The 22384-nt window shown below is 25.2% G+C and overlaps 3 protein-coding genes across 10 annotated transcripts in view; all 3 read left to right on the top strand.

The window, feature by feature from the left end:
- The window catches only part of LOC126902018 (uncharacterized), a 6641-nt gene extending 3757 nt beyond the window's left edge, over positions 1-2884 (top strand). The window contains exons 7-10 of the mRNA XM_050679041.1: positions 181-323; positions 911-1068; positions 1173-1303; positions 2696-2884. Of these exons, the coding sequence (XP_050534998.1) occupies positions 181-323; positions 911-1068; positions 1173-1303; positions 2696-2884 (621 nt within the window). The remainder of the gene's footprint in view (positions 1-180; positions 324-910; positions 1069-1172; positions 1304-2695) is intronic.
- A 4097-nt stretch (positions 2885-6981) lies between these two features.
- On the top strand, positions 6982-12151 carry LOC126902544 (uncharacterized). 5 transcript variants are annotated; one of them, XR_007703235.1, is made up of 11 exons: positions 6983-7148; positions 7224-7256; positions 8449-8499; positions 8794-8844; positions 10230-10262; positions 10472-10516; positions 10642-10692; positions 10986-11036; positions 11168-11308; positions 11384-11416; positions 11668-11779. XR_007703235.1 is itself a non-coding variant. In XM_050679928.1 (10 exons), exons 1-10 carry the CDS (start codon positions 7088-7090, stop codon positions 11751-11753), a joined length of 495 nt encoding a protein of 164 aa, XP_050535885.1. In that variant the 5' UTR covers positions 6983-7087; the 3' UTR covers positions 11754-12151. The 5 variants fall into 5 exon arrangements, 4 of the variants coding, with proteins under 4 accessions (XP_050535887.1, XP_050535888.1, XP_050535885.1 ...); XM_050679928.1 differs by lacking the exon at positions 11168-11308 and having other exon boundaries at positions 11668-12151; XM_050679929.1 differs by lacking the exons at positions 10986-11036; positions 11168-11308 and having other exon boundaries at positions 11668-12151.
- Positions 12152-14755: 2604 nt separating this feature from the next.
- On the top strand, positions 14756-18867 carry LOC126902521 (odorant receptor 43a). 4 transcript variants are annotated; one of them, XM_050679892.1, is made up of 9 exons: positions 14756-15490; positions 15552-15799; positions 16923-17028; positions 17111-17207; positions 17306-17410; positions 17479-17634; positions 17894-17938; positions 18450-18472; positions 18714-18867. In XM_050679892.1, the coding sequence occupies exons 1-9, from the start codon at positions 15039-15041 to the stop codon at positions 18742-18744; spliced, it is 1263 nt and encodes a 420-aa protein (XP_050535849.1). In that variant the 5' UTR covers positions 14756-15038; the 3' UTR covers positions 18745-18867. The 4 variants fall into 4 exon arrangements, with proteins under 4 accessions (XP_050535849.1, XP_050535852.1, XP_050535851.1 ...); XM_050679894.1 differs by having other exon boundaries at positions 14759-15490; positions 17856-17938; positions 18714-18865; XM_050679895.1 differs by lacking the exon at positions 18450-18472 and having other exon boundaries at positions 18714-18866.
- Positions 18868-22384: the final 3517 nt, after the last annotated feature.

Raw genomic sequence — 22384 nt, 5'->3', positions numbered from 1 at the left:
CTAACGTGGATAGTGTAGAGGTGATGCCCCAAACTAAATATTTAATATGGTAAACAAAGTCAAAACTATTTCTTTTTAGCACCCTCAGAAATTTTTATCTAGCTTCGCCTTTGCCTCCAGATACATATAATAAATTTAAGGTTATGATATTTCAACAAAATAATAATAGATTAATTTTAGATAGTAATCGAAGGACAACCAACGAATCAAATAATTATTTCATACTTTGAAAATTCAACAGATGGAGAGTTTGAAATTTTTCATAAATTATTCGACAAAGAGGAATTAGTTTCATATTGGCAATGGCACCACTATTCTATCACGTAATATATATTTATGTTAATAAATTCATAAAAATTGAATAACCAAAGAAAATATGTATTTTAAATATCGCTTATTTAAAAATTACTGTACAATCAAAACATTTTACGAGTAGAGCTTTTTTATCTCTATTAATGTTTATATTTTATCTAATGAATAATTATTTTTTATTTATTATTATATATTTGTAATTCAAATAAATTAACTCATAAATTATACCACTGTTAAAAATAATATTTAACTTTAAAATTTAATTAATTTTTTTTGAAATCGTATACTCTTGTATGTATTATTTTATATTGGTGAAATATTTATTAATTTAATTGGATACACTGATTTTAAGTACTTTTTTTAAAACATTTTTCAAATTATTTTACAATTTTTTTATTTTTTAGAGTTGTACTATAATTACTTTTACGCGATAAAAAATAATTGTAATACTTATCTATATGAAATAAGTACATTATTGTTTTTAATTGATTTTTTAATCAACTTATTTAACATGTAATAACAATATAATGAAAATCACAGAAGAAATATTATGAACATAATTTATCACAAACAATATAAAATTGTTTACATTTTATAGAATTATAGACAAATCGTTGCAAGTTCAAAAACTGAATATTAATAATAAAATGATCACTTTATTAAAAATCACTGACTTTAAAATACAATTTCTTCATTGGTTTGGAATAGGTACCAAAAATGTGGGTCATTGGACACTTTATTGCAGTGGACCAGAGAGTAAATATAGCAAAATTCAAGTTATTCATTTATCATTATTATAAGTTTTCTTCCAATTACAATAAAATTGCTATTAATTAATACTAAAAAGATATTTCTCGCAGATTATCCCTTACCCCAAGCAGAACTACCAGAATGTACTATATCATTATCTGGTTATCAATATAGCGGATCACAATGGATTACTGAAAACGGGGAACAATGCCTTCCTTGGAACATAACAGAGCTGCGCAAAGTAAGTCAATTATTCATATAATAATTATAAAATTGATATGCTCCAAATAAATGAGATATAAGTCTATGCACTTATTTTCACATAGACACTAAACTAAATAAGAAAATATTTAATATGGTAAACAAAGTCAAAACTATCTTTCAGTAACAAAAAATAAAACGATTAAATTAGTGAGTTATACAAAGAAAGATATGGATAATGGCTTGAATACTAAAAAATTTAAATATAAAAACATTTCTTCGTTAATATTTAATAAGTTAATAATGCAAATATTTTAGTTAAATTAACTATTTATTTTACAAACATAATCTTGAATTCTGAGATAACTAATAATTTTATAATTTTTTTCATAATGAACCAAATACCAAATAACTAATAAAATTGAACAAACAGAAAATTATTGAATATATAACAACATAAAAAAAATAAAATTAATGTTTTATCAAACAACGACAAATCAATCTTCATAACATCTTAGATTTGTTGACTTAAATTTTGTTTCCCTTGCTGAAAATAAAAATTCAGATTTTCAAGACTTGCATCAATAAAAGCTTAGTTTTCAAATATGACAAACGCAAAACTCTCTCTATTGCTAAATTTAAATTTAAATTTAGTTTTGAGTACTTTTGATTTTGAAGTGGTTTTAAGTTTTTTTTTTCATAAAATTTATATAAAACAAATAAAATTTAACATAGTAACAATGAAATTTATCAATTTTCATGAGACATATAAAAAAAATTGCATCATAATAACTTTTTTTACATTTATATAAAAATAATAATAAAATCCAAGCAAAATGTTTATCGAATAATGCGATAATTATTTGTGTTTAATGTTCACCAATAAACAAATCATTGTTTCTAAGGAAATTAAAATATTATTTTTTGAAAAACTATTTATAATTATAACATTTCTTAACTATCAAAAATCTCATGATGAAATTTCTCATTTCATAAACATTTATGTAGATTTTCGATACAAATATCATGAAGAATGAACATTTTAATGATCTAAGTAGTTAATATAAGACAGAAAAAATTTCGTCTAGAATTCTTATTTTAAAAAAAATTATTATAATGCAATATTATTTCTACGTCTCATAATGATTGATAAATTGAATTGTTACTATGTTAAATATTATTTGTTTTATATAAATTTTATGAAAAAAAAACTCTTAAATAAAAAGTACTCAAATTAAATAAAAATTATAATTATTCTATTTTAATAAACAATAAAATTTCCCTATAATAAAATTATGATTTCTTACACAAAATTATCTACGAACTTTTATTCATAGACATTTTAAAATAAGTTAGTTTTAACAGATTGTTGAAAAATTAAATAATATAAAATAGTTTAATATATTAACTAATAATATTAATTGTCAAATAGAAAGTAGATGAAAAACTTTTAATTGACGGAAATTATGTAGCAGCTAATAATTACTGTCGAAACCCTACCAAAGATCCTAAAGGACCATACTGTTTTATAGATACCAATGGGACTGTTACTCAAAGACAGTGTCTCATTAGAAGCTGTCGAAATATGAGGTCAGACCTAATATGCAGGGAAAGCAGCTGATACGATTACATATATGTGATCATATCTAACATTATTATTGTAACGTCGACTAGGCTTATTTTGTTGACACAGTGACACACGTATTACTACAGGAGGAAAGACTACACACATAAACACTTTTGCAATTCACGATCAATGTACCATAATAATATATCTCTAACGCCAGTTGACATTTTACCATCATCGTGACCATTACTCTTTCCTTATATTTAATTTAACTTACCTACCACGTATATAGTGTGTGTCGCTAGCAGCTTCCTTTTGGATTATATCATCTCTAGGTGTTCAGCAGGCATAAACAAGAAAATAGACCATAATAAAAAAATACAACAATAGCTTGACAATTTTACAGAAACCCTTCTGAAGAGTCTGTGTATGAATTCGGGTAAAAATAAGTACAATGTAAACAATAATAGGAATTATAGTAAGAATTTCAATAATAATGATACTTTAATAATAACAATAGAAATGTAGATAATAATTATAATAATTTTGGTAATAACAATGCCAATAATTTTAATAATAACATTATATATAATAATAAATATCAAAATTACAATAATTCAAATCGAAATACAGATGGTAATTTTATTACTAGCGTCATTACATAATATCCCATCATCAAGTGAATTAAACACCTATAACCGATCTCGACAAAACCGTTGTCTAATTTCCTTCAGCTATTATTCCAGAAATTTTGCACGAGGTCACCACAACTCCGAAGAGGGGGGGAATATTTGGTGAAAAGTGAGCTTGACTGATGAATATATATTCAGAAAACAAAATTTAAAAATACATAAACGGCTATTTCCCGTTGGTCCCTTAGAATACTGTTGGTGGGCATTTAGGCTCAACTACTAAATAGCGACTTAACACATGTTACACTTTTTTCTTAAACTTTAAATTTTCTATAGTGAATTAAACAAAGATATAACTAGATAATTAAAAATAATTATATAATTATAATTATAGATAATTAGGTTCCCCAACAGAAATAATGCATCTAAAATAAATGTATTTGTTTTACAAAATTTCAAACTTTGTAGGCCTCCAAATCTGAAGAAAATTGTTTTAAATATTTGAAATTTAGTTAAAATATAGATTATACACTGTGTAATAACACACTTGAAAGTCACTATAAAGTAATATAACTTATTAATAATTTTTATCGAGTTCAATTACGACAAATATGCAAAGAAAGTTATTAGAAAGAGATTAGAATTTCACATAATTTTTTTTTATTGTAAACTTTTAGTTATATTAAGGTTAATTATAAAATTTATATTAGATTTAATATAGAATAACCTATGTGTTTTTAACGTCCTGACTGTTTTTTAACATTTTTTACATAGTCATAAAAAAGGAAATTGTTTTAATATAACAATAATGTAAAAATGAAATTCGTTTTTTTGTACTTTGGTCGACTAATTGCTGGCTGTCCAGGAATAATCGTTAGGCATTACTTCAGGGCAGCTAACGTCACAATATAACACCTAGTTGTGAGTCAACCCAAAACTAATCAAGAGCTAATTCACAACGTGGTCCATTACCCTGCGCTACAGTGTCGGTGTGATCGGGTTCTATGGGGCTATGAAACGTTTGCGTGAAGGAAATGATGTGGAATCTGAAGGAGCATGATGTGCGAGTCCACCGTGCGGTGATGACCGTCCCCGTCATGCTCCTCAACGTGAAGGAATGGACGTGAAGGGCGAAGACAAGGTGTCGTTGGAAATCAGACCCGTGGTGGTCCGAGCGAACTCCGGCGGCAAAGGGCGGTACGCCCAAGTTAAGGTACCGGCAAGGCTAGCTCCCCGTATTGCAGGTATCGCCCGTATCCATGTGGGATGGGTCACCAGTCGGTAGAAGATACTCGCAGAAAAGGGTCCGAGATGCTACAGGTGCCTGAAGCACAGGCATGTGGTACAGGCCTGCAAAGGCCCGGACAAATCCAAGGGGTGCTTCTCCTGAAAAAGGATGGGCCAAGGATTGTCTGGGTGCAGGGTCAGTCATAAAGGACCCAAAGACCTAAGGAGGGTCTGACAAGAAGACTCCTAGCGAGGAAAGGCTGAGGGATCTTCCGTAGTGCAGTCCGCTAGATGGCACTCTCCCAAGCGTCCAAGAGTCTCCAAAAATCCTGGAACCGTAACTTTGGATTTCTGATAGTGTCTTTCCTTATTTGGTTTTACGGGTGACCTTTCCTGCGGTTTACCTGCCGCTAGGGAATTTGTTTTCGATGTTGCCTTCACCTAGGTGATCGCCTTACCAGGTTACTGGGCCAACCCACCTGTTAAACAAGTTCCCTCGAACGCTACCGCTTATTCGTCCACTTTAAAATTGGCTTATATCATAGCTACTCTGCATAATTGCAGGGTTAAAGAGTGAACGAGGAGCTCGCTGTTCATAACTACTTATTCGTCAGTACAAATTAATGGACTACTTATTTTGCAACTAACCTGCATATCTGCAGACCGTTCCTCTATCCACAACTTGAGGTCGCGCCCAATTCTTTGAGCTAGGGGAACTGTGCTCACGTCGACGTTTCATAGCCCTGTAGAGCCTGATCACACCGATACTCTAGCGCAAAAATAATAAATGATGTGGTCGAGAAACCACTTCTAGATGATTTGGCATGGTTTGCCCAATTAATAAGGAAAGAGTTCCGAAACGGTACAGTCATATAATAGAAGATATATATGGTGGCACTTGAACCAGGCTAAACACTATAGGAGGAATAACAGAAGCTTTTAGAGTAAGAGTCAAAGTTTACCAAGGTTCTGCTTTAAGTCCTTACTTATATTCTATAGTGGTGAATGAAATTACTACAGAAATAAAAGGACAAGTACTATGGTGCATGTTGTTCGCTGATGGTATAGTGTTGAAAGGTGAAAATAGGGAGGAAATTAATCAAAGAATAGTAATCAGCTCTTGAAGAAAAGGAATTAAAAATAAGTAGGAGTAAAACAGAGTATATAGAGTACAAGTTTGACAAAGGAGAACATGAGGTAAGAAAAATGAGATCAGTGTCAATAAGCAAGGACGTGGTAGGAAAGGTGAAAAGTTTTAGGTATTTCAATTGATTGATTGTGTAAAAGACCTGAGATATTAATGAGAATGTAAGAAATAGAATCAAGTGCGGGTGAATTAAGTGGAGAAAAGCGCCAAGTGTGTTATTCGATAAAAGAATTCCAATGTGACTGAATGGTAAGTTCTAAAAGTCTTTAATGATACTAGCTTTGATGAATGGTTCAGTGTTAACCAGTTAAAAAGAGAATGGCACAGATGACAATTTTAGGATAGACGAATAAAGTGACTAGAGAAGATAGGATAAGAAACGAACATATAAGAAGGTGTATAAATATAGCGTCAATCATGGATAAGACGAGAGAAAAAAGAATTAGATAGTTTGGGCATGTTATGAGGAGAGAGGAATCGGAAGCTGTTAGAAGAGTCATAAAAATTAATGTTGAAGAAAGAAGAGGAAGAAAAAAAAAAGAGATGAAAGCATGTTATAGAATAGGATATGTGAATGGCTGATGTGAGCGTAGATGATGTCAAGTCGAAGTTTAGGATAAGGGTGGCCGACCGCAAGTAGTTGGGATAAGGCGAGGAAAAAGAAATCCCTCACTGCATCGCATTCATTACTATACCTTATTCTAAAGTTCACTTGTTTCATTTAAAGTATTTTGGATAATTAAGTTATTGAACAATAAACTATTATTATTTAAAATTATCGTATGGATGACATTTAATAAAATATAATTGTTTTGTCGAATGAATAATTTAATAAGGTTAACTCTTTTTTAACTTAACATGATTAATGCACAAGTAATTGCGTATTAATTAACGTATTACGTAAAACTTAAAATAATAACGTATGCTATTGGTATAGTTCAATATTTTTAAATCTAATAATTTAAAAGAAATGTTGACATAAATGTATTAGTATCAGAATGATTAAACAGATGTATGTATTTGTTAATCATTAAGTGAAACTATAGTTGTATTATTTGACGTCAATAATGATTTATTTAGCAAACAATAAGTCTTAAAACATGATTTTTTATTGTTTATCACGTAACAATTATTTTAGAAGTTGTTTTAATTAGATATATAAGCTAGTGATCTTATTAAAATTGAAACTAAGCATTAAATGTATACATTCAGTTAAATTTTTCAAAAAAAGTTTTTAAATTTCAATAAAAAATGAAATTTTATATGTTGTTGGTCGTCATCATACTCTTTGTTGTAATTTTCATTACTCAAGGTATTTATTATAGAATTATGATTTATTAATTATAAGCCCATTTTGAATAGTTAATAATAATTAATGTGTTTTCAGATTCATTAGGTGCACCATCTAACAAAACATATGGTATGCATGATTCTTTTAAATAAAATAAAAAAAAAAACCAAGCACAGGGGGGTCGCGGCACAGTGATGACGTGGCATAGTTGGATCAAGTATAATGTTATCTGACAGTGATTAAAATCACAATAAAAAAAAAACGCTTCGATGCAAATCTTTAGATAGTGTTTAATTTTAAAAAATTGGTGGATTATTCCAAAAGCTTCATAAACTGCTAGTTCCTCATTAATATCCTGATTAAGATAAAGTATGTCGAATGAAAAAGGGATTATTAAAAAATAGTATTTCCCATAAAAAAATTATATTGATCAATACACTTTTCAATAAGTTATAGCATTATAAAGTTAAAAATGTAAAAAATAAAATTGAGAATTTTCACACAATAATAGCATTTGGTTCACCGTGAAGACAAAATAAAGTCCGAAATTTTTTTTTTACATAATAAAGTAGATTACATTAGCTTTAATTTAATATATATATATATATATATAAGTGTCAGACTCTCCGGAACACTTTCAAAATTTAAGTTGGAAAAGTCAATTTTTTGTGAAAAAGTTGTCATTTTAAATCCCTTCCTGTGGGCAGGTAAAGGGTCAAATTTATATATAAAATATACCAAATGAAAGGTAATGATATCATGCATCTATATAAAAAATTATATTGATATATTTATTTTTAAAAAAGTTATGGTAGTTTTTAGTAAAAAAAATTGAAAAAATTTCGAAAATTAGCCATTTTTAAATTTGTAATTTTTTTGGAGGTTTCCCCCATTTACGGGGAACTAAAATTTTTTTCAATTTTTGAGGGTAATGTCTTCGACTAGATACGATTTATAATCTTTTGACGTATCATTGAAAGAAATCGGTTCGGTAAGAGCTGAGAAGAAGTGTTAACAGACACAAAAAAAAAAAATAATAATAAAAAAAACACATCTTAGTAAAACCAATACCTTCTCAGCTTCGCATCGAAGCTAATATTTAGTCTCATGTAACATATTAATTTACAATGTTAATATCATATTTATCATTTATCATTTTTTTTAACTTATATAATATTGATTAATTCAATTTTATTGATTAAAAATTTGATTAAAATGAAATCTTCTAATAAAGTCTTCAGAAAACATTAATGATTTCTAATTCATGTAATTTCTATTGTAAAAAAAAAAACCTTTAATTCCTTGTTTTTATTGGTTATAGATGAATCATTTGAAATCAGTGACTCTGGTGAAAAGTACTATCTGGCTGAAGGTAATACATTTAAGATAGAATTGTACGAGAATTAATTGATTTTATAAGAACATCGATCATTTTGTGGCTTAAATTTATTATTAATGTATTATTCAAAATTGAATATTAATAAATGTAAATTTTACTTACAATAAGCAAGTTTATTGAAAACAAATTATTTTTAGACAAACTTATGATCTTATGTAATTTCACGAACCATATTGTAAAACATTTTCATTGATATTTATTTTTATTTAATTTTTATAATAATAAAATTTTTTAATTGTGTTTTAACACTCTTTTTTTGATATTAAGAACCACCTAACGTCGAGAAGAACTCTAGTGAAGAATACCATTTGGCTAAAGGTAATTTATTTTAAACAGAATTTCTTTAATTATCTCTTTAATAATATTACTATTATTGTCCTAGTAGTTTATATATATAAACTACTAAGCTATTAGTAATAAATATTACTTATTTAACATCTTCTTGTAAAAATAAAAAAAAGCATAATAAAAGAAAATTTTAAATATTGTTGACTAATAAACTAATCATATTAAAGTAAGATAAGAAAGTAAAATAGTTTTTATTAATTTAGTTTCAGCAAATTAATTTTAAATAAAACTTATTTAATCACGTAACAATAAAAATATTTATCAAAATTCATAAATTTATTTTAATTAAAATAGTATTGCCAAAATAAAAAAAACACCTTGGCCCATATTGTTTTCATCATCAGGAAATATTACTTATCATAGCTTAGTGGTATTCCTTTTTTTTTAATAATCATTTTAGAATTATTAAATTATATCTCATTTTAGCTTCGATGCGATGCTGAGAAGGTATTGGTTTTACTATGATGTGTTTTTTTTTGTGTCTGTTACCACTTTTTCTCAGCTCTCACCGAACCGATTTCTTTCAACGATACGTCAAAAGATCACAAATTGTATCTAGTCGAAGACATTACCCTTCAAAATTGAAAAAATTTCCCTCGTTCCCCGTAAATGGGGGAAACCACCAAAAAAATTACAAATTTAAAAATCGCTAATTTTCGAAATTTTTTTACTAAAAACTGCCGTAAATTTTTCAAAAATTAACATATGAATATAATTTTTTTTTTATATAGATGCTTGATGTCTTTACCTATCATTTGGTATATTTTTTTGTAAATTTGACCTTTTTTCTGCCCACAGGGGGGAATTTAAAAATGACAACTTTTTAACAAAAAATTAACTTTTTCAACATTTTTGAAAATGTTCCGGAAGGTCTGACACTTTTATATATATCTTAAATTAAAGCTAATGAAATGTACTTTAATTTGAAAAAAAAAAAATTGACCCCTGGACTTGTGTTCACGGCGAAAATGGCTATTGAATGCTATTTTCGTGTGAAAATTCTCGATTTTATTATTTATATTATATTTAACTTTATAATGCTATAACTTATTGAAAAGTTTATGGATCCACACAATTTTTTTTATGAGAAATAATATTTTTTAATAAACCCTTTTTCATTCGACATACTTTATCTTAATCGAGATATTAATAAGGAACCAGCAGATCAAGTAGCTTTTGGAATAAAACACCAATTTTTTTAAAATTAAACACTATCTAAAGATTTGCATCGAAGTGTTTATTTTTGATAGTGATTTTAATCATTGTCAGATATCATTATACTTGATCCAACTATGCCACGTCACCACTGTGCCGCGACCATTTTGAACAGTTATTAATCAATATTGTGTTTTCAGAAACATTTGATGCATCATCAAGAGAAAAAAGTGGTATGCATGATTGATTAATTATTGATAAATGTTTATTTTACTTATGACAAGCAAATTTATTGAAAATAATTATTTTTGGACACACTTGTGACCTTATGTAATACCACGGACCATATTATAAAACATTTTCATTGATATTTATTTTTATTTAATTTTTATAATTTTAAAATTTTTTAAATGTGTATTAACACTCTTATTTTGATATTAAGAACCACCTAACGTCGAGAAGAAATTAAATGAATTGATAACGGAAGGTAATTTATTTATGAAATATAATATATAAAACATTCAGAAAATATTAATGATTATTATACTTGACATTTTTTTAGTATAGAGAAATTTAAAAAAACATTTAATTCCTTGTTTTTATTGGTTATAGAGGAATCATTTGAAATCAGTGACTCTGATGAAAAGTACTATCTGGCTGAAGGTAATACATTTAAGATAGAATTGTACGACAATTAATTGATTTTATAAGAACATCGATCATTTTGTGGCTTAAATTTAATATTAGTGTATTATTCAAAATTGAATATTAATAAATGTAAATTTTACTTACAATAAGCAAGTTTATTGAAAACAAATTATTTTTGGACACACATGCGATCTTATGTAATTTCACGAACCATATTGTAAAACATTTTCATTGATATTTATTTTTATTTAACTTTTATAATTATAAAATTTTTAATTATGTATTAACACTCTTATTTTGATATTAAGAACCACCTAATCTTGATAAGAACTCTAGTGAAGAATACCATCTGGCTCGAGGTAATTCGTTTAAATAAATAAAAACCATGGCCTGCCTATATTGTTTTCATCATCAGGAAATATCACTTATCATAGCTTAGTGGTAATCCTTTTTTTTTAATAACCATTTTAAGGTTATTTATTTTTATCTGATTTTTAAAATTGAAACTAAGCATTAAATGTATACATTCAGTTAAATTTTTCAAAAAAAGTTTTTAAATTTCAATAAAAAATGAAGTTTTATATGTTGTTGGTCGTCATCATACTCTTTGTTGTAATTTTCATTACTCAAGGTATTTATTATAGAATTATGATTTATTAATTATAAGCCCATTTTGAATAGTTAATAATCAATATTGTGTTTTCAGAAACATTTGGTGCATCATCTAGCGAAAAGAATGGTACGCATGATTGATTTAAAATAAAAAATATATTTAGTGTCATGTAGCATATAAATTTTCAATGTTAATATAATTTATCATTTTTTTTTCTTAACTTATATAATATTAATAATTAAATTTTAATGATAAAAGATTTGATTAAAATTAAATCTTCTAATAACAATTTTAGAAACAATAATGATTTCTAATTCTAGTAATTTCTATAGTAGAAAAAATTAAAAAAAAAAATTCATTGTTTTTATTGGTTACAGGGAAATCATTTGAAATCAGTGACTCTAATGAGAATTACTATTTTGCTCTAGATAATTCATTAGAGACAGAATCGTGCGAATATTAATTGATTTTATAAGAACATTTTGTGGCTTAAATTTAACAATAATGTATAAATCTTTTATTTAAATTAAAAAATTGTATATTTTTTAATGTTTATTTTATATATGATAAGCAAGTTTGTTAAAAATAATTATAGTTGGACACACTAGTGATCCTTTGTAATTTCACGAAACATATTGTAAAACATTTTTATTGAAATTTGGTATTAATTTATAGTTTATTTTTATAATTATAAAATTTTTTAATTGTGTATTAACACTCCTTAAAATTATTTCTTGAAAAACATTTAGAGGAGACAATTAGAATATTATATGTCAGATTTTTATAAACTTAAGTTATTCTAATTAATTGCAAATAAAATTTATTTTAATGCGTAAGAATAAAAATAATTATTAAAATTCATTAATTGTAAAAATATATATAAATTAACGACATTTATAATGGTTGAAGTCATTTAGTAAAAAAAAATTAATGAAAAGAATTGTTGTATATATGTGCGCCATCAGGAGCGATAGTTACAAATAATAGGTTGGAACTATAGTGATGACTTAGAATCTTTTCTATTTGTTTTTGTCATTGACGTCACTGTTATGTACTTTAGCTTCGATGCAGGTATTAATTTTACCATGATGTGTTAATTTTTTTTATTATGTCTGTCACTACATTTTCAGCTCACATTGAACTAATTTTTCTCAACGATATGTCAGAATATCCCAAGTTGTATCTAATTGAAGACATTACCCTCAAAAATAAAAAATATTTACCACGTTCCCCGTAAATATTAAAAATCCATAAAAAAATTACGATTTTTAAAATCGGTAAATTTTTACATTTTTTTCTAAAAATTACCATAATTTATTTAAAAATTAAGGAATTAAAACAATTTTTTTTTATAATGAAACCTGAGATATTTCCCTTTCATTTGATATAATTTTTTTGATAATCCAACTCTTTATCTACCTACAGGGGGGATTTAAAGTAGCAACTTTTTAGAAAAGTCAACTTATTCAACTTAACTTTTGAAAATGTTCCAAAAATACTGCGTCCTTATTAAACTTATGTTATGTATTAATAATTTAAAAAAAAAATTGTCCTAACGACTTATCTTCTATTTGCAAATGGTTGCCGTAGTTAAAAAAGCATGCTATTTTTGTGTGCAATATTTTTTTTTATTTATTTTAAAGTACTTATACAAGTGTTTGTCAAAGTAATGAGTCCATCTATTTTTATAAAATTAACAAAAATCTAACTTAGATAGCTAAAGCTTACAATATAGTAAAATAATTTTAATAAAATAAAAAATTTCTTCTCACGAGTGGCCACTACAGTGATGAGATCCTTGATCTTTATTGAAGTTATTGAATCTAAATTAGATAAAAATCAAAGCAGTTGAAAATTTATTCTAACTTAAAAAGAATTAAGAAAAAAGGGAAAAGGCAAAAAATTCATTGCCATAAGCGGGAGGAACCTTGTACCCCAAGCGCGTAAAACTCAAGTTTAACCGACTCAGCAACCGTACGTCACGAATGTCGATTGAAAAAATTAGCTATTTAAGCTAATTCAAATTTCAAAGTTATTGTTCTCGAGTTCAAAAAACAAAAAAATTTTAATAAATTTAACTTTCTATGCTATCTCAAATTTTTACTTATTTTATAATATTTATAAAAATCTGTACTCCCCTTGACAGGTATTTTAAAATAAAATAAAATACAAAACCCAGAATTTTAACACAAAAATAGCATATTTTTGAATACGGTAGTCATTTTTACCATAAAGACAAATCCAGAGGTCAAATTTTTTTTTTCAAATTAAAGTATATTATATTAGCTTTAATTTAAGGTATATATAAAAGTGTCAGTATTTTCGGAATACTTTCAAAAATTAAATTGAAAATGTCCTAGTAACAATACGCATGTTTAAAGTTTTGACCCCCTTTGTAAAAAGGGGTATGATCCGATTTACAAAAAAAGCGTGTCATATGAAAAGGGTATATAAAAATTTATTATAAAAATATAATAATATTGATCCATACATTTTTCCAAAAGTTATATAAAATATAAATTAAATAATATAAAATATAAAATTGAGAATTTTTCACGGAAATCGTACGTTTTTCTTTAACTTTGATGTCCGTTTTCACCACGAAGACAAGTCCAGAGGTCAAATTGTTTTTTTCAAATTAAAGTATATTACATTAGCTTTAATTTAAGGTATATATAATAGTGTCAGTCTTTCCGGAACATTTTCAAAAGTTAAGTAGAAAAAGTTCTACTTACTATACGCATTTTAAAAGGTTTGCAACCCTCCCTGTATAAAGGGAAATGGTCCGATAAAAAAAAAAAAGTATATTGAATGAAAGAGGCATATATATATAGTATTTATTATTAAAGAATAGAATTGATTTATGCATTCTTTAAAAAGTTATAGCATAATGTTAAAAAATTTTAAATTTAATATCTAGAATTTTTTCACAAAAATAGCATATTTTTGCATACGGTTGTCAGTTTCACCGTGAAGACAAGTCTAGAGGTCAATTTTTTTGTTTTCATATTAATGCATATTACATCAGCTTTAATTTAATATAATAAAACATTTAAAAATATTCATATTCGATTTTATATAAACCATTTTTAGCGTATTAAAAAGTTTGATTAAAAATTAAAGAAATATTTCATGTTCCCTTTTTTTTACATATTTGAAACTACTATTTTATTTTATATTTATAATAAACCATTAGTCAATATTGAAATAATATTTTTTTTATTTTCTAACATTATAAATTTTCGGAAATATAATACGTAATTATTATGTCAATAAAAATTAGTTTACANAATATTGAAATAATATTTTTTTTATTTTCTAACATTATAAATTTTCGGAAATATAATACGTAATTATTATGTCAATAAAAATTAGTTTACAATATTATATACCCATTTAAGCAGAAATAAATGACCTTTTTCTTTGTAGTTACCTATCTTTTTGTGTTATTCGTATATTATACAATATGATATTTGTATTGTTCTTTGAAATTTGTTTACTTTAATTAATTGTTTCACTGAAAAATAAAACGTTACTTAATAAATAATTATTTAATCAATAATTTGATAAAATTTCTGTAGCAATATAATTTAAACATTTATTATTTATGATAAACAAAAAATCCATCATACTTAAAAAAGTTATTCAAATAGCTAAACAATTAAATTATAAGTTTTGGTCGGTATAATAGAGGTATTTTAAAATTATAATTTTATTTCGAATCGAAATTCCAAAAGTCGACACAACTATGGCCTATATGGATTTGCAACTTAACGTTCTTAAATGGTGTGGCATGTTACATCTTACGAATTGTTCATCTAAGTTGGCTTTGAAAATGTTTAATATATATCGTATAACAATTTTTTTCCTCGTAAGCATTTCAGTTATCACTTTGACAACACAATTAACAGTGACTTCCAGTATGTTAATGTTGGCAAAAACTATTGATATGTGGACAATGGCTATTTCAGGAATGTATAAATGGTTCTGTATGATTAAATTCAGTAATGATTTTATTGCTTTTGATACATCTCTAGTTCAAATACAAACAAATGCTGTGTTAATTTATGGCTCTAAAGCTAACAAATTTACCAAAAATCACTTACGTTATACAAAGAAAATTACAGTTTTTTATTTGTTAAGTGGTTTTATAGGTGTCATATGCATTATATTAATGCCTTTATTTGCTTATTTCAATAGGTGAATAGTATTTTGCAGTTGATGGATTATTTCATTATTTATATTAAATATTGTTTTTTAGTAATCAACGGAAGCTCAGTTTTTTCAATGATCCGCATAATTACCCTATAAGTTGCTGGATACCATTTACCATAAGAAATTATTGGGAGGTCGCTGGCATATACACTATACAATTTATAACGTCTTTAATAGTAACAAACACTTACTTAGGTATAGATGCATTTATGTTTGGTACTATTTACGCAATCGGAGGTCAAATTGATTTACTTAACTCAGTACTAAATAATTTTTCTGAAAACAACACACCAAGTATGACTGTAATTTTTTTAATATATAATTATAACAAATTTTTTGAATGTTAGAAAATTCTTAAACTTAAAGTCAAAAAAATTCAATTTATTAAAAGAATTGTTTTAATTTTAAATTAATGCTGTGAAATAATAATAACTATCATTTAATAATCGATATAAATAGGGTGATTTCTTGACTACGCTTTGTTTAATATATTTAAAAATATATAGTAAAACAAAACATTTTTTTAACAAGTTCCATGTTTCTTCTGTTCATAATTTTCTTACAATTTTTTTATTTTCTTATAAATTCATTATTCTTTAAAATTGAATCAACTTGAGTTTTTAAATGACAAAATAAAAATTTAACTAACATATGTATTGGAAAATGGAGTAGTTAATGAAATTTCTGGTTAACTTTTGACCTAGTATTCCAGTAGTTATAACAATTTTAAAGTATAGGTTATGACATATGTGAATTTAACTATTTTTATTATTAGTAATTTCTCAGGCTTAGTCCTCCTTCCACCTAGAAATAATGGTACAAAAGTAATTTTTTCAATTAGATTATTTTCTAACACAAATGCCAAAAATTCAAAATAATTAATTTTTAAAAGAATTGAGAAGGGAATAGAATTAAATATTCATATGAAAATTATAGTGTACAGAAAAATATAAACTTTGAGTAAAAAAATTATTCATTTCACTTTATATTTTTAAAGATAAAGCGTAATAAATGAATTGATCTGTATGTTACAAGCTCTTCGGCAACTGGCAAATTCCTACAAAAACAAATTAACTCCTATAGGGATAGCGTTAATGTTGTCTGATTGAAAATTATAAATAATAAATAATTATAAATTTCCTCGCTCTCTACTATAAACACATAGTGATAATTTCTACATACAAAATTCATATTATTTCTTTAATAATATTATTATTATTGTCCTAGTAGTTAACATATTTAAACTACTAAGCTACTAATATTAACTGATATTTAATGAACACCTTATGGTAAAAATAATAAATGCATAAAAATCTTAAAATAAATAAATTTATTTTAATTTTTTAATTTTGTTGAAGTATAAACTAACCATACTAAAAGTAAGTTCTAGTTATTTAAAGTTCTATGATGAAAACAGGTCAAAACATGCTACCTATTTCACTCAAGAATGAGAATATAATACACCAAGACAAATTGTATTCAAAAATGGTTTTATGTGTAAAACATCATATATTGATATTAAAGTTCAGGGATTATTTTTTTACTATTTAGTAATACTAATGTTAATTAGTATAGAATTTTTACACGTAAAATTAATATTGTTAGGTACATAAGAAAAATAAAAAATATGTATAGTTCACTCATATTAGTTGATTACTTGCATGGAATAATTTCAATAACGTTCGCAATATTTCAAATAACAGTAAGTAAGCTTTTCAGTTTAGAATACTTATATCTTAATTTTATAAACTATTAATTCTTTAAATAAATATATGTCTTCTCTCCTTTTTTAAAATTTAGATTAGTGAAAATTTTGGTGAAAAAATGGGAATAAGTATTTTTGTTGTTGTAAGTCTGTATCACCAGTTTCTTAACAACGTTTTCGGTGAATATTTAGTTCATAAGGTACTTTTGATAGTGACTTTAAATGATTATCTTATTTTACTGTTAATTCTCTATTCTAATATTTTTAGCAATCAAATGTAAGGGAAGCATTATACAATGTACCATGGTTTCAATCTGACAAAAAATTTCGTAACATTACTACATTTATGTTATCAAGAACAAATATGCAGATCATGATCACTGGATTTTACATGTATAAGCTGTGTATAAATTCTTTCATTAAAGTAAGTTAAGTGGTATTAGTAACATAAGGTTATACTAAATATAATGAAATTTTATGAATCAATTTATTCCTCAAATAATCTTTCAGTCCGTAATATTTATTTCATAGTTATATTATATCATATTTGAACTAAACATTTTACCAACAACTTTTGTATGCTTAAACATTAACATTCCTTTTCCTATACATACTTAAATGGTTAAATTAATTATAAATTAATAGTTTGTTAAAGCGCTTTATACATATTACATGGTTTTAAGACATATGAATCAAACAAAACTAGTCATCAGTTGAATGTATTGCCGGTAAGGTTTAATGTAAACTATAAAATTTTACTTAAATAATTTAATAATAAATAAATAGTTATAGCAATTGGTATCACAAGGTTTTTACATTTAAAATATCCCTTATATACTTACACTTAGATTTTACTTATTTAAAATCTTTCATATCAAAAATTACTTATACTTATCAATTAAAATCAAAATTAAAATTTAACAAAATTCAAAATGCTGTATAAACTTAACTACTGAATTAAAATAAGAGTATTTAGTTTTAACATTTTTCTTTAAAAATTATACATAAAATAGCTATCTTTAAATCTTAAAAAAAAATTAATTTTTAAAATATTTTTTGTAATTGTGAAAAATAACAAAACATATTTTAAATATAGTCCTATATTGTAAAAATTGATTAAAAAAAAAGTATAAAATGTTATGTACATCATAAGTTATATAAGTTGTTAATTAGATATACTCCACTTTGTATATTTACACTTATATTGTACTATAAAATCATTCATATTAAAAATTACAGGTTTTATGTTTATCGATGATCATGTACAGTAAATTTTACAAAAATATTTAAAAAGCATTCAATTTTGAGTTTTTTTACTCAATTTATAAGTTTAATAGAGCTTTATTTCTCTTATTTGTATGACATAATAAAATGTAAATTTTTCATCAAAATAATCTTTAATCAAAGACTAATTAATTTTTTTTTTGTCTAAAAAAAACGATATTTAATTATTCTATAGTAAAAATGTATAATAAGTTTACAATGCTTTTATTTTTTATATAGGTGCACTTATTATGAATCACTAGCAACTTGATTAGAAATTAATAACATAAAAAAACTAATTAATTCGTAAAAATTTAATTTGTAAACCTTTATTATAATATTTAACATTTGTAGTTTATAATTTTGGATACATATAAAAATGAAAAATTGTAGAAAATTATTCTTTTTACATTAAATGTAGATTTTTTTTTTAAATTTTTTTATTCATATTTTTGTTGGTCAAATATAAACCTTAAAAAATATTATACAGATTATTTTAGAATACTGATTTTTACCACAGCAACACGAATATTGAACAGGAGTATTATTTACGGTATCCATGCTACATATTTACATACTGAAAATTCTGTGTTGCCATTTTTGCCCTTTAAGACCTTGTTTAATATCCCCCGTACTAGTGTCTCTACGTCAGTATAATCACCTCCTAATTATGCATATCAAAAAAAAAAAAATATCTGAAATTATGTCTCTGATGTTGAGTAAAAAAAAAAACAATTTTTTTAAACTGTCTTATGAAAAGATCACAAAAAATGAATTAGTAATTATTAATAAATTCTCTTACAATAATTGAATGAATTTAATAATGATGTTATACTAACAAAAATAATAATTAAATATTTTTTTACGGTCATCATGTGTAAAAATAGACCGTTTTAGGTTTTAGTAACTATTTTCAAAACAAACGTTTTAATTAAGGAATAGCTGAAATTCCAAAATTTGTACACATAGTATTTGTATTACATGAACTCTTAGGCTTCTTGATCCATATATAATATATGTATTAATCACTAATAAATTGAAGTTAATTAATAATGAAAATGATTAAATTTAATGTTTATCTATAACATATAAATAATAGAATGTTAAAGTTAAAAAATTAGAAATTAGAAATTGAAATAGAAAAAGAAAATCCTTCTAAAAATATTATTTCAAATATTTATAGATATATCATTGTCATGGATATATATGTAAATATTCAAAATAATTCAATAGTTCATGAAAGCTTTAATAAATTCTTTCAAAAATAGATTTTAATTTTTCTTTAGAATTTTACACCAAACTATTATTTAAGTAAAGCGTATTATCCGGTGGGATGAACATCCATACTGTCCCTATATAAACTTTTAGATTGATGTTTTTTTAGCAAGACTCATTGCTTATCTTAAAATTAAAGGCTTAAATTATAACAATAATTTGTTATCTGTATTATTTGACTTTAATTTGTACATACAAAATATTTAAGCAAATTCTCTAGGGTATGTTACTTAATGTAGGCTGTTTCTCGAATTGATGATTCGATTGTACTTATTAACAGTTTTGTATTGTAGAAAGTACATATACGTGAGTCTAAGTAACGACATCTATTAATTAGGTAACAAGTGATAAATATTGGTTGTGTTATTATCATGCAGGGATGCATAAAAAATATATATGATCTCAGGTAAGGAAAAGGTATTTAAAATTAACTCTTTTTGAAACTCAATTTTGCTCTTTAATTCTAATACTCATATTACCCAGTAGATAAAGCGTTGGCTCTACTGATTAAGACGCTCAGTTAGGTCAAAAAATGAAGTGCTTGAAGGTTAATTAGTACAAGCAGAAAATAAGTAGTATAAGCGAAGTAATAATAATCATATTTTCTGTCAAGCTAATTTACAACATAATCAGCCATATTATAGCCGTTTCATAAACTATTTTTGAATTTCGTCATAAACAAATCCGACGCCATATTTATTGTTTATATACCGCACCAATAGTTAGATTCATCAAAAAGAAGTAAGTATAGGCTTATTTCACCATTGTATAACATTTTGACTCAAGGATTATGAGAGATGTACATTTAGTTTTGGGTCTCGTAATGCATAATAAGAATAGATAGCTTGTAGCTATTATAATTTTAAATAGAAATTTAAAACTAAGAAACCCAGTACAGGGGAGTCGCGGCAAAGTTGATCCGTACATTTTTCAAAAAGTTATAGCATAATAAAGTGAAAAATGAAAAAAATAAAATTGAGAATTTTCACACAATAACAGCATTCGGTAGCCATTTTCACCGTGAAGATAAAATAAAGTCCCAAATTTTTTTTCCATAATAAAGTATATTATATTAACTTCAATTTAAGATATATATAAAAGTGTCAGTCTTTCCGGAACATTTTTAAAAGTCAAGTTGAAAAAGTTAATTTTTTGTAAAAAAGTTGTCATTTTAAATCCCTTCCTGTGGGCAGGTAAAGGGTCAAATTTATAAATAAAATATACCAAATGAAAGGTAATGATATCATGCATCTATAAAAAAAAGAATTATATTGATATGTTTATTTTTAAAAAAGTTACGGCAGTTTTTAGTAAAAAGAATTGAAAAAATTTCGAAAATTAGCTATTTTTAAATTTTTAAATTTATAATTTTTTGGAGGTTTCCCCTATTTAAGGGGAACAAAAGAAAATTTTCAATTTTTGAGGGTAATGTCTTTGACTTGATACGATTTGTGATCATTGAAAGAAATCAGTTCGGTGAGAGCTGAGAAAAAGTGTTAACAGACACAAAAAAAAAAAAACACATAGTATAACCAATACCTTCTAAGCTTCGCATTGAAGCTAAAATCTTAATGTTAATATTTTAACATTAAAATGTTAATGTTTAACTCAAAAAGCTACAGGAAAATACTTTACTATAGTAAAAAAAATTCGTATATAAATAATTAAGAAACAATGTTATCATTATCAACATTAAATACATACTGACGCCCCGATCGAAAGATACTCTCTTATGGGTAAATCCATATCAAATCATCCAAAGTCGTTGCGCGACCACTTTATTCTTTTTGAAATTTTACACACAAGTTGTCTAGTATATAAGAAGAAAATATTAAAAAAAAAAAATTAAAAAAGTTTTACGAAAATGTATTTATGACTTATCAAAAGTTTTAAATTATGAAATACTTGTAATTCGTAAAAATATCCTTATGATAACAGTATTTATATTTAAGACTTGAAACTTTCATCGTTTTTTTTTTATGTGATACTCTAACATATTCAATAATTACCAACACGTTTTTTAACTTTTAAGTTGGAAAATTTTGTTTTCTAAATTGAGCTTTTTTTACAAAATAATGTAATTTTCAAAGATCAAATTGACTATGAAAAAACATTTTTTTTCAATTAATTTTTTTTTCTAAATATTAACGTACACTCATAGTAATATGTAATTGTGTTTTGAAACATTTTACTCTTACCGTTTTTTATTGGGACATATTTAAAAATGCTCGAATTTCTAAAAAATCAATTTTTAAGCTTTTTTATTTTAATTTTTCTCTGGTGGAACAAAATATTTTAATATGATTTTTTCACACAATATAGTACTATGTATGTAGTTTCTATGAAAAAAATTTCAAGTTTGATATTTGACCAAAACTTATCAAAAATTAACTTTCAAAAATACGTTTTTNGTTTTTTATTGGGACATATTTAAAAATGCTCGAATTTATAAAAAATCAATTTTTAAGCTGTTACGTCGCTATTTAGGGGTTTAGCCTAAATGCCCGTCGATAGTATTCTAAGGGACCAACGAGGGATAGCTGGCTAGGCTATATCTACCTTAGGTACTGAAGTTTCCTATTTAATTTATATTCCCTTAGAGGAACTACCAAGGGTCGCACTACAATATATATATA

This window comes from Daktulosphaira vitifoliae, unplaced genomic scaffold (genome assembly GCF_025091365.1).
Source record: "Daktulosphaira vitifoliae isolate Bord-2020 unplaced genomic scaffold, ASM2509136v1 Scaffold_3, whole genome shotgun sequence".
Lineage (NCBI taxonomy): Eukaryota > Metazoa > Arthropoda > Insecta > Hemiptera > Phylloxeridae > Daktulosphaira > Daktulosphaira vitifoliae.
This window is presented reverse-complemented; position numbering and strand designations above follow the sequence as displayed.